At 31.3% G+C, this 13,744-nt stretch overlaps 1 protein-coding gene across 1 annotated transcript; it reads left to right on the forward strand.

Annotated features, from left to right (window-relative positions):
• Positions 1-5,382: 5,382 nt before the first annotated feature.
• LOC132747497 (serine/threonine-protein phosphatase 6 regulatory ankyrin repeat subunit B-like) lies at positions 5,383-8,564 on the forward strand. Its single transcript, XM_060736897.1, has 2 exons — positions 5,383-5,475; positions 5,974-8,564. The coding sequence occupies exon 2, from the start codon at positions 6,088-6,090 to the stop codon at positions 8,539-8,541; it is 2,454 nt and encodes an 817-aa protein (XP_060592880.1). The 5' UTR covers positions 5,383-5,475; positions 5,974-6,087; the 3' UTR covers positions 8,542-8,564.
• Positions 8,565-13,744: the final 5,180 nt, after the last annotated feature.

Raw genomic sequence — 13,744 nt, forward strand, 5'->3', positions numbered from 1 at the left:
CCGCCTATAGTATAACGCTATCATTTAGCGCGTTTATTACTATGTTTACTATTAATATTTATATTAATTATTATTATTAATTAATATTTACTATGTTTATATAACGCAAATGACTGTCACACAACGTCAAAATAAAAGCGACATATAAAGTTATGGAAGCCAGAACTATCAAAATATTTGCATAGCTGTGCAATACCGTTTTTACCATAGGTGTTCGGCGCGTTGATTGGTCACATATATATTTAAATATATATGTATCAATTTTTTTATTTTTTGTAGGAAATGAAGGTTATTGAATTAAAAGCATAAACCAAATATTAAAACATGTTTCAAATGAAAAATACTGTATTTTACATGGTTTTGAGAGGTAGGAGGGCTGTAGAGTGGTTGTGGGGGTGAGGGGGGGGGGGTGCGGGGTAGTGACCAATCAACGCGCCGAACACCTATGGTTTTTTACGAAGTCGCAAAAGCAGCACGGGTATGTAATTATTAAACGCTTAAAACACACGTTTGTTCTTTCTACTGAAAGAAGAAGAAAAAATTCTGACACATAATGTGCAGTAAGATTCAGTCCATTTTCATATGAAAACAAAGATCTATACTCACCAAGTAAGGTCAGCTCCAAACACAATAATCCAAGTATTGAATGGAAAACAGCGCACAAAATGCGTTTCAAATAAACAAATCTGAATGTTTCCTTGTCTACTTATCATATAATAACGGCATTCTAATTCCATTCAAGAATTTGTGTCACTTGAATCTAAATATTTTTTGGACAACACTTATTTATCTTTTTTTTTTCAGAATTATTACGTAATTATGAAATTTAATTCCACATAAATCGCAGTTGAGTCGCACTTGAAATAGACATGAAATGTCAATCAGAAATACGAAAGCTCATGTACTGTATATTGGGCGTTGATAAAATTAACCAATCAGATATAATATTGAAACGAAAGTTCCCTTAACCACGTGATCTAGTTTAGGATCTGTCAATCAAATGCCCCTTTGAAAGCTATCGAGTGCATTCACATGTATATCACTTTTGATCCTGTCTTGTATGGAGGTGAATATCCGCCAAAAGTATATGTATCTTGGTGACATGTTTATATCTGAATGTTATTAATCAATGTATGTTGATTGCATTCTCATTCATACATATTAGATTTGTCCTTCTATACAAGAATGTAAAAATTTCAAATGTATGTATGCCAATGTAAGGAATAGTAATGGATGTTGTTAATGCAGAAATTGTATCATTGCTTTTGATTAAAGTCTTGTCCAAAATGACAAACTATTGTGTAGAAATTGTGCTTTTTTTGTTAAAACAAATAAAACATTCACGTTTGCTTGCTGTGTTCCATTTGTTTAATTGAAGAATGGATAACAACTGATACTGTACCCTTCTAAAAAAAGATAAAGTCGGAATCGAAGACGCGCGGAATCCTGGGATGTGTAAAAGTAATAAAATATATTTGTGTCGCTTGTATTTAAGGCAAAAAACACAACATTAAATTCTCTTCTTTTTTTTTATTGTTAAATTCTTTATTTCTCGTGTCAAACTCATCAGAAAAGATACACTTAATGTAAAACCACATCTGCCTGTATTTGAATTAATTTTGATGTAAGTTAAGTTTCTAGTTGTTTGAAAAGTATAGGTTTTTAAGAAAATGCGAACATGGCCTGTAACAATTGAAATTAAACATATTCAGTAAGAATAAATTTCAATAAATTTCTGTGATAAAGAGGCATGCAGCTCAAAGGAGTGATGAGTACAATGAAGGGTAATCAAAAGGATATGTATCTTGATAACATGTTCATATCTGAATGTTACAATCCATGTGTGTTGATTGCATTCTTATTTATACATATAACATTTGTCTGTCTTCTTTAATACATGAATCTGGGACAAAAAATATGTTTGGTCCCAGACAGGAATTCATTATTTTAAATGCATATATGCCATTGCAAGGAATAGTATTGAAGACAATTATTGCAAAACTGGTATCATTGCTTTTCATTTAAGTCTTGCGGATGAAGACAAATTATTGTGCAGAATACATGCATTATGATAGAAAAATATTTGAAATTATTTGTCGTTTATGTTTTTTGTGAACTGCTTGTATATTTCATTCATATGATACATTATGTGTGATGATTGAAATCCATTGCTGTCAAAACTAAAATTCTATCAAACGTTTCATGTTCTTTTGGGTGTATACATTACGTGTATACGTTGGAAAATGGCTTATGTTTTCTATTACATATGTACTCGTAATTATAATTTATTCAATGCGTTTTATGTCAAATCAAATTAAAAACATCATAATTATATACTTGCTGGGTCCGTTTGATTAATTGAAGAACGATAACTCTAGCCATGTTCAAATTCTTTTAGAATATTACAAGTGATCTCAACTGATCTCAAAAGAATAATATTCTAAAAGAATTTGAAGTCTAAAAGAAGATGAAGGTGAGGGGGTCCTGGAACGTATTAGATGAAAAGTTTGAAACTGTATTTGTGTTTATACTTGCCGTAATTAAAGGCAAAAAAAAACGATAAATTGTTTAGATTATGCCATATGTATTTTTATTTATTAGTTTATTACAGTCTCATCAATGTACACAGTTAAAATACATATAAAATACAATATAAATGCACATTGCCAATCTATAAGATTTACAAGAGACTAAAGGTTGACTTACTATTTACATGTAAAATTCTAAAAATCTAAAATACCCTTGCTAATTTAAACCAGTGTTGTGAAGAACATATGATAAAATTAATCTACTGTTGTAATTTAAAATATTGAGGTAGCAAAGTACCTCCAAAAATTCTATATAGAAATTATGTTGTGGTTAAATTTAATCAAAATCCGGTTTAGAAGATTATTAGCAAAGGTATTTTTTAGATAGTACATGTATATCTAAGAACACATAAAAGTTATTTAAAATAATGTCAGTTGTATAAAATTAGTTTTCTTCTATTCAATATGTTAAAACAGGTTTTGGCAGTCTGCATTTGAGAGAATGTATCCTACTTTATCAATGTCTGAGAGGGCATCAAAACCATCGTTTAGCATTTGTGCTTCTCGAATCAAGTCATTACGAATGGAATCATATAGCGGGCAATATAATAATACATGCTTTTCATCCTCTACAATAGTTTGACAGTGGGAGCACAATCGTTGTTCCACTGGCAATCCATTGTAGCGTCCTAACTCTATACCAATTGGAGCTGTGCCACTGCGAAATTTAGCTAAGGCACCCCTGTGTGATCTGTTCAAAATTAACTTACAATAATTTTCAGTTTCAAAGTTATTCTTGAATGTTTTATACATGTATAATCTTAATTTGTTTCTACCAGAGCCATTTCGGCCTGATTCCTGATTAACAGAACAGTTCCAATTATTAATGTAATCTTCCAGTACTTTAGGCAATATAATATTAAACAACTCTTGTTTTTGTATCAGATTTTCAACATTGCAAAATCGTTCCATATTATACTTCTTAAACAACGTACAGACTTTAAAATTCCAATTCTTACATCTGTTACCTGACTTATCACTTGCCCATAAAAATATTTGTTTATTTAACCTCCCTATATTCATATTACTTAATCTACTCCAATTTGCTAAAACAGTTTTCCAACAAAAATATATTATAGGTTTCCAACCGATATCTCCACAGACTGCTGCATTTGGAGTATATCTTCCAACATTCAAAAAGTAGCGTGCAGTTCTATTCTGCACAGCATTTATACAAGAGAAAGTATCACAGCCCCAAACAGACGATGCATATGTGATAACTGGAACAACAGTAGCTTCGTACATTTTTGTATAAGCTTCATAAGGAATACCTCTAGTTTTTAGCAATTAACATTCCTAATGCTCTATGAGCAGCCTGAGCAACAGTTTTAGCTGTAATAGAATAATCAAGGTGTTCGGTCAAAACAAGACCGAGATATTTGTACTGTGTAACATAGTTTAAAGTTGTATCTCCTATTTTAAATACATAATCTGAACAAGTTAAAGATGGATTTCTAAAGTGAAGAATATTAGATTTTAGTGGGTTAACATTCATATGGTTTGTAATACACCAATTATGAAGAACATTTAACATACTTGTAATGTATGTAATGACCGATATATTGATTTAAACTAAAAAGATTGAAAAATGTCTAAAGCTATACATGTATTATCAAACTTCAAAAGTGGAAATCTAAGAAGGAAAATCAAATAGAAAATTTTCCCGTCCAGGGCCACAATCCCTTGCAAAAGATTTATTATAGTGTTGATCGATTTGTGCCATCTTGATGGTAAAGTTATCAGATGAATGAGTTTACAATACGTTTATTTCTTTCATTACCGATAATAATTTACATATTTTTATTTCTTTATTCTTTTTCACATGTTTACAAGTTATTTTTCTTCCCTGCTTTTGATTCTCGTACCGAACTCATGATAACACGACGGCGTGCTTTCGTCAGTAAACTTAAGGTGACAACACTTCTGCAGTAAGTATTCAAATTAATTTTAGAAAGAACTAAAATGGTTTCGAAAAATGCAAAATCTTGTTTTGTCAATAAAGTAATTTAAAGATCATGCACGATAGACATTTTACCGATTCATTAGTCAAACAGACTAATAGTAGGTCATTCAGGAATGACAAAATATGTAACGTATAGAGTTCGTCTCCGTTGCCATTTTATTATTATTTCAAACAAGTTTAAGGTTGACCCTTTGCTTGGCACCAACAACCCTTTAAAGGGCTACCTCCTTTCTATAATTTCTCAGGTTGCCGTACATTTAGGTTTTCATTGACCGCTTGTTCAAAATTCATATCTGGCTAATACTCCATGGAAATTGAAAGACAGGGCCTTAAACAAATTATATTAAAGATCATGCCACGAACCTTTAAATATTCGCTATGTTGACTATCTTAAATATTCAAAAGAAAAATACAAAACATATTGATGTTAATAGTACGAACAAACGAATGAATGATGCAATAAACATATGCATACTATTTTATATGTTTAAACAAATTGTCGAGTGTCTATCTAAAGTATAACTTTGATAATTTATTTAGTTATCTTATTAGAGAAATTACACATATTATACACGTTTTAAGTCGTTATTATACGTTTGTCCCAATATGCATGTTCTATTGTTGTTGTTGTTTTTTCTATTGTTGTTGTTTTTCTATTTCAGAATCATTTAAGTGTAAGGGGAAGTTACTTGCACTAATCTTAAGCCAGAGTAAATCAGCATTAGTGTCAGCAGAGCGTAGCAAACGTGTATATATTATGTATATTTGATATACATGTAGACACGCTAGACTGTTATGAACCAATAAAATACAACAGTACGTGTGTTGGCATGCAATTGGCTTAAACGGTTTAAATTGTGTTGTCATACGCTGTACATAAAATATAGATTCTACAAAAGGGCAGTATGATATGTTCCGGGGGAGGTAGGTGATGTCTGTATTATACCTAAACCTATTTAAATTTTGTTAACGGAGCTTTTATTCTATACATGGTCACATATCGTGTGCTTCAAGTATATAAATTTAATTGTCATACAAAGGTTGTTTCGATTTTCTCCTTGTAACGCAGATTAAGAGGCACTGTTATGGCTCATTTTCGGAAACTGTATATATACACGTCGTGGCCTTATAATCAATTTAGAACAAAATAGTCGTTCAATTCTAATTAGCAATTTGTAAGGGGATTAAAAAATACATGAGTAATGCAATGCTATTGCGGTTACTATAGCACATGTACATTATATATGCTAGCTAGTATATATGCTAGTAGTAGTTCTTAATCTATGAACATAAGACATGTACACTACCGATTATTTCACGGCGTCTCATAGAGGCAGGATATAAATATTCACTACTTTTCAAAAATATTTCCCTCGTTTATATTTTGTTAGATTGATATACAAGCTGCTTTTACTTTTTCAGCCGTATTTATACGAGCATTTATTGACATGCTGACACAACATGTATAACTTTATAGATGATCACTTTTAACCGATAAATTTCGACCGACGTTTGCAAACAGGATTAACAATAAGTATGGAACAAAATGAATTGGAAATAGCGGTAGAAAATAACGATTTTGTTGGAATACAAGTGGCTGTTAAGTCATGCGCAGATATCAACATCCAAAATACAGAAGGAAACACCGCTCTCCATCTTGCAATATCGAAAAGCTGTGATTATGACATTTTAAAACTTTTACTTTCCAATGGGGCTGATGTCACTGTAAAGAACAATGAAGGATTCAGTCCGCTGCAGTTGATCGATCCTGAATCTCATGAAACATTTCTCAATTTATTCAGACTTGAGCAATATATTAATTTCAATGGTGGAGTGGGAAATACCATCATGCACTTGTTGTTGATGACTGACACGGCTGATATTTCTCTATGGAATACAATATTAGAGGAATTTCCTACATTACATATTGACTTTAATGCTCAAAACGTGCTCGGTCATACACCGTTGCATATAGCTGCAGCAAGAATTATGGGTATTGAAGATCTTCAGTTTATATTAAACAATGTAGATGGATTGAATATATTTCTGACTGACAAGAAAGGGAATTCAATTTTACAAACATTTGTTGCGAATATGATGAGCGAAGATTATCACAACTCATTCCTTACTCAGCTTTTACAGGGAAACTTTAAATACTGCACGACTGCAGATATCAAAACGTTATTATGCCACAAAAATAAAAATGGTTACACCCCACTTCATTTATACGTAAATGAATCTGAAGAAGTAAGTGTTGATATTTTAAACGTGTTTGTAAACTCTGGTGCACAGATGAATTCGGATAATGTGTTTGGAGAAAACATATTGCATGCTCTTGTTCGGAGCTTCCCGGACAATGCAGAGGCAATTGATTATGCTCTTGAACATGGTGGAAATGCAAACGTCAAGAATGCTTTTGGAGAGTCTCCTATTTTCTTTACTGACAGCATTGATGTTGTTCAAGTATTATTAAAAGCTAATGCCGATTTAAGTATAAGAAACAAAGTCGGTAAAACTCCATTGATGTCAATGATTTTAAGAAATCAAGTAAAATTTGATTTGATCGAAACGCTTATTAAAAATGGAGCAAATATCAACGAGGTAGATAATTATGGAAATAGTGTTCTTCATTTTGCTGCATGGAATGGTGTTGATGAAGATATAATAAATCTGCTGAAAGAAAATGGGGTAAGGAGTGTCCCTGATAGCATGGGATACTTTCCTTGCCAAGTTGCACAGAAAATGGGCCATCTATCATTGATTAAAAACATATGTATATGTGAAAATGGTAGCGATGCACATTTACATGCTTTAGAAGGCGTTTCATTTTCAAAAGAAATCATTCATTGGAACGAGCTGATCCTAAGAAATGCCGACGAAAAGCAATCTGTCAGTTTACAGGCACGTACGAGATTTTTTAATGACAATGACTTGTATGATTTACTAAGGAAACCAGGCACTGGATCAGTAGAGTTTGGGAAAGAGTCAAAATTAGTGAAAGACGCTGTGTCTTCTGTGATACAAAATGTATGTCAGGAAATCGGTTATCATGACACCGTGCTGGAAAACACCGTCATTCAGTCAGGTAGTGTTGGTGAAAATACCAAAGTGGGATTACCTGATGAGTTTGATTATGTTTGCCTTATCGACATTTTCTCGAAAATTTGCGAGGTTGATGAAGAAGCAACCAGTGAAGATCCTGGGTATGTTTACTTAAAATTAAAGCAAGACTTCTGTGCAATGGATCAATACCGTCATCTTTTTAATGACCATGGCTATTTAGACGCTGAAGGCCTACGTCAGCGATTTGTTTCAGTTCTTGCAGATGTTATTCAGAATCCGGCCGTTTGTTGCCATAGCAACATCATAATGGAGTTAAGTCGTTTCAAGCATTCGCAAATGGCACCCAATTGTCAGCTTACACTTCGTTGGACTAGTTGTGAGTATAAAGATATTGAGATTAACATTGATCTTGTGCCTGCCTGTCGGATAATTGGTTGGTGGCCTTCACACGCGAAACTCGATGTCCTTGCTTTTAAATCGGAAGAAGCCAGAAAAGAAGGTGCAATTTTATTACTTCAAACTACCTTTGATGAGGATTTCGAGCAAGTTACTAAGCTACGCGTGTCAGCTTCATCTGCTGAGAAAATCCATATGAAATATCTTCCCCAAATTTATAGAGATGTTTACATGATTTCTAAGATCTTAATTGATGATAAAGTATGTCCGAGAGTAAATTTATCAACAGAAAGAAAAGAATGTGTTCTAAGAACATGCATATCAAGTTATATGTTAAAGAACTGTTTGTTCAACATTATAGAGGATGAAATTGAACTGCGGACAGTAACAAATAAAACGAAACCGGAAGCTGCACAATCACAGACGTTACATGATTGTGTTTGTAAGTTATTTAGAAAATTCCAAAAATGCATAGAAGATGAAAAACTGCCGTCATTTATATTCCCATGGCAGGATGTATTTACCTTTTAAGATAAAGACCATGACATATTTCCTGGTCATATGTACTGTACTTGCAGATCAGTGTACACTAAATTGATCCTTATACTGCTTGGACTAGAAGAAACATTCGAAGACGTTGATACTACCGCTTTAACAAATTCATGATTTATCTATAAAGCAGTATTTCTAAATCAAAGCAATCAGGATAGATAAAGAGGAAATACTACTAAATACTACTTTGTTTTGATTTTACAAATAAAAATAAATATCTTTGTTGCTGCACAATTTTACTGTGAAATAGTTTGTTTTCTTAATCAAATAAATAATGTTATTCGGAATGAAAAATGGTAAAAGTTTGTTCGAAATAATAGATGAATATATTTCGTTTTTACAGCTATTAACAACGCGTAAGAAATTAGCTGCCGGTCTAGAATATGCATTTTCGATGTGTAAAAAATGATATTGTGATATAAAATGTTTGTACATGTACTTAAATTTTATATGAATTCGATTTGAGCGAAGTTAAGCATTGATAAGCTTACATAATCTTTTTTTTTCATCCCTTCGAAACAACATAAATGTATCTATACAAAATTTAACATGTATATGAACACTTTATGCATCACATAATAAATCAAACTAATTTTGGAAATTGAAATATTGCAGTACAATGTAATAAGGTAAAGTGAACACTTGTGACAAACTGAAAAATGGGCATATGAAGGGTTGTCTTGTGATACAAGTATTTGCGTAATTATCACATTCAATACTCCATAGTTATGTTAAATGAAACCCCTTGAAATTCTGACTTTACAAGCAAACAAATCGGTTAGTGCAAAATTTTTTCGTCAAGAACCCTTCGTAAAGAAGTACTGTAATAAATCATTTGACTCAGCAGGTACATACAAGCTTACCTATATTGAGTATTTTACTTGATACTACAAGTCATAACAAGCTTTCATTGTCAAAAATGTCTTTATTTAAACGTTTTGATATATCTGTTCATAGTCAAACTTGTAGGAGAATGACATACATTTACAATTAAGCATGTTTATAATAATATATATCATTTAAACAAAGTATATGGAGAACTGTCCTATTAAGGTATCAACTTAAAACTTCAAATATATATTCCTTATCATCAAAGTCCATAAATCTAGAAGCAATATTACTAGACTTGTCTCCCCTTGAACTTAGAATTTTCCTTCATAATTATATATTTTACTCTTACTTTCTTTATTTCAAAGGGGATAGACTTCAGACGTCAACTATATGTTCATTGTCATCAATCACATCAATGTTGTAACAAGATTTTAATCTAGCATCATTTCTTCCCATGCACTTAGGATTTTGATTTTTCCTTTAACATGTTATTTTTATTATAACATCTTTATTTCTTAAAGGTTTTACTTCAAACTTAAAATTTAAGTTTCATACAAAAAGTATCATAATAAGATCAAGTTCATAATTTTAGCGTAAATATTTTCATCATTATCTTATTTAATTCTTAAAGACTTTAAATATATGTATGCTATTAACACCTCTCCAAGATTGTATCTATTTAATGTTTGAACTTTGAATTTATTTGCAACTTATCTTTGTTATTATTAAAGTAACCACTTTAGACTTAAGATAATTATTCTTTGTCATTACTCATATCATGTATGACATGGTTCATATCTCTAGCATCTTTAATCAAGAGTTATTTCCTCGTTGAATTTTTGTTTTTAAAAAAACTTTATATACTTCTTGCCCTCATCATTTTTGTTACTGAAAGGGTTGACTTCAGATTTCAAATTGTTGTCTTTTCCATTTGAGCATAGAAACGTCTGTTTAACTTTTATTGTCATGGTCACTGTGAAAAATATTAAACATTTGAGTGCTTTCTTGATACAGATACAGAAATATATTTATATCAAATTGATTATTTTTAACAGTTTTGTCTTCCTTTACTGTGTCCAATATTTAATTTGTCGAGCATGTTGTCTCCTTTGATAGCTTTTGTTTAATTAATAATGACACTACATTTTAACTACCATTAATGCCATTCTGAATGATTTTTGGACCGCAGCTCCTATAATACAAAAATAATAATTGTTGTTGATAATGATGCTGAGGATAAAAAAGATGGCAGCAGGGGCAAAGGTAGCGAATATCTTCGCATTTAGAGACATCCAATGACGTCATATCTAGACATCTTCGTAGAATCAATAGGAAAAGCTCGTACAATATGGGAAATTATTGCACCTTGTAAATCTCCCATGGGAGAAAATGTTGCTTTATTCCGCCATTCTGCAATGGAATAATATTGTTATCAGATAAGACTATTAGATTTTGTCAATTCTTTATGGAATTACGTTAAAGAAGAATATGAAATGTCACAATCAAAAACACATTTTTAGATAACTTAGTCAAATTATGTCCTTAGAGTTTAATAAAAAAAATCCCCCAAGAAATGAAATTTCAATTATTTCAAAGGACGATGTACTTTCTATCAAATGATGACATTAAACATATTTTTGTCTGCGTGATATTCTCTCACAACAACCTACAAAGAACAGGAACTCAACAAGTTTGTATGTCTGGTTTATATCTAATAATTCTGAAAAGCAAGCATCATAACTTGAAAGGAAAGATTAATTCAAGATATTGCGTCGTCCTTAATTAGTTGATCGTTTGTTCATAATTAATGACAATAAAGCATGTAATTTACAAAAGGAGCATTTGTTTTGTACAATTGTCGTATCAGATTTATCCAGAAAATCTACGGGACATTTATCTCATGCTAAATATAAGTTGCTTCAAAAATAATTATCTGTTTATCAAGTGTGCTTTTCACCATCCCAATACATTGCCGATTTATGAATATACCTAACAATAAGCTTTCAGAGGGTTTGCCCGACATTGACCAGTAATTAGCAAATTTTAATTTGATTTTTACACAACTCCCGAAGTATTTTTTCTGGTTTGGTAATGCTTTTCAGGTAAACAGTATACATGTACAGTTATTTCAGATGTGATATGGGAAAAGTCAAACTGTTGGCCCGAGGTGGATGAGGATAGTGTTTTGAACTGTTGCCGAAGGCCGAGGGCAACAGTTCAAAACACTATCCCCGACACCGAGGGACATCAGTTTAACTGTTCCCAAATCACATACGAAATAACTGGTTTATTACCTGATCATTATTTCAACAGTACTTGCAGAAGAAAAAAGAAACAAGAAAATAGTTTTGCAGATATGATGATAATTTAACTTTCTCAATTTAACAATATTTAAACTTAAACGTCACGTCACGTCTGGTTTTCAAGATCGACGCTTCAAGGGAGCATCCTCTATAACGTCAGAGCACGCGAGGGAAACAGTCGAAACTATTGACCGGTCAACAGTTTGCGAACGTGGACGTTTTTAGAGTTTCAGAAAACAGTAAAGAATACCAAATGACATTTATATAAGGTATCAGGTAATAATATGTTTTGAATTTTTATAACACATATAGTTTTTAGTATTTATTGACCTTCAATTTAATTGAATACAACAGTGTTGGCTGGTTATTTGCCTAATGCTATGAGTGTTTAAAAGATTTTTTAAAAAGCGTTACTTTTAGTAATTAAATGTTTAGAACTGTGCCATTCGTGACTTGTTAATATTTTTCTGGCGCTATTATATAGAAGCATAGTGTAAAATGAAACGGCAATTAAAGGTTATCATTTAATTAACAAGTATTATATTTGTAAAACTAATAAATATTTTATCATTAATATTATTGTTACAAAATACGTTTTCCGTTGACTCATAAGCGCTACTTTCTTATTGGAAGCTTTTTAAGTCTGAATTGAAAAACATTGGTCTTCACTGTTTACAATTTACATTTAACAATTTTTAATATTAACATCAAAATTTTCTTTGTAAAATAAATACGTCAGAATAAAAGATTCTTGTGACTTAGTAAATTTATATTTTGTGTTTATACGTTGAAATCTTTAAATCTTTTAAAAGAAAATAAACACATTATCTGACATTTGAAAGTGATTTCCTTCCTTGTATCTTTGTTGAACATTATTTCTCGATAGGTCTATATCTTTTTACGAATTAAGCAGTAACAAGAAAAATAGCATTGCTTACTTACAAATTTTTCCTACATACCATTGCAAAAATTGTTGTTACATTTTGGAATATCAATTTGACAACTGTTTTATCTGTTGCTTTAAAATAAATCATATCATTTAGCGTAAATGAATATAGGTGTTTTCTAAAATGTATTTTTAGAGGACAGTTTACTAAATATGTGAATATTTATAAAAAAATTAAAACTTTGCTGGTAACATTTTACATTTGGTATAGTGGTACGTGAGAAATGTAGTATATTCTATTAATTAATTAATAGTTAATGATACTTTTGTAATTTGGCTTGGTTATCTTGCGACGTGTGTATACAGTCGTCAACCTTCTTACATAGTTAAGGAGAGCATACATATATTAAGCTCTTCAGCACGGGAAACAAATATAGTGCATGCGCATCAACGGACTACGGACGTTTCTTTTCGTAAGATTTATCGTAAGTGAATGAATTACCTTAAGATATAATTTTAACTTACGAGTAGCTTTGTGAAATAACTTAAAATTTGAGTTACGGTTATCGTAAATAAAACACGTAAGATAAATCGCAAGGGCTTTTGTGAAAACATTTGCTGGTCTGTTTAATATAACAAACACTAAGCGTTCATATAATTAAGTATCTTATATGTTACAGATGGTATTGTATATCAACTAGTGTTTAACTTATTTCATATTTCCAAATTAACTCCGTAATTGTTATTAAAAATGAATAGGTAAATGAAAAATAAAAACAGAACAAGTTTGTATTCACAACGATATTGCATGTAGAAACAAACAATGATATGTTAAGCAATTTTAACATCTTTACGTTTCGTTAAATCAAGCTGCAGAAATCATTCTCTTAGACAACAAAACGGAAAATGTGTGATTGATAGTGATAGCTAGCTCTTATTTAAACAGTTATAAACATAATGACAAGAAGAACGACTCTGAAACAAAAGCGTGTCTTGCGAAAGTAGCATAATTTAAAGAAGCGCAATTTGCCAAAGTTTCCGAAGTAAAGCTAACATTTAGCCCGGACAATAGATCTTGGCAACCTCTATCTTTACACAGCGCCGTAACAAACAGACATTTCTTACCATTATTTATATTGTCTTATTGATTCTGGTCATATGT

Source organism: Ruditapes philippinarum, unplaced genomic scaffold (assembly GCF_026571515.1).
Source record: "Ruditapes philippinarum isolate M1 unplaced genomic scaffold, ASM2657151v2 ctg287_1_1_1_1, whole genome shotgun sequence".
Taxonomy (NCBI): domain Eukaryota; kingdom Metazoa; phylum Mollusca; class Bivalvia; order Venerida; family Veneridae; genus Ruditapes; species Ruditapes philippinarum.

Bases quoted from the DNA above. Each gene is read 5' to 3' on its own strand.
- LOC132747497 (XM_060736897.1), top strand. From the start codon at position 6,088: ATGGAACAAAATGAATTGGAAATAGCGGTAGAAAATAACGATTTTGTT.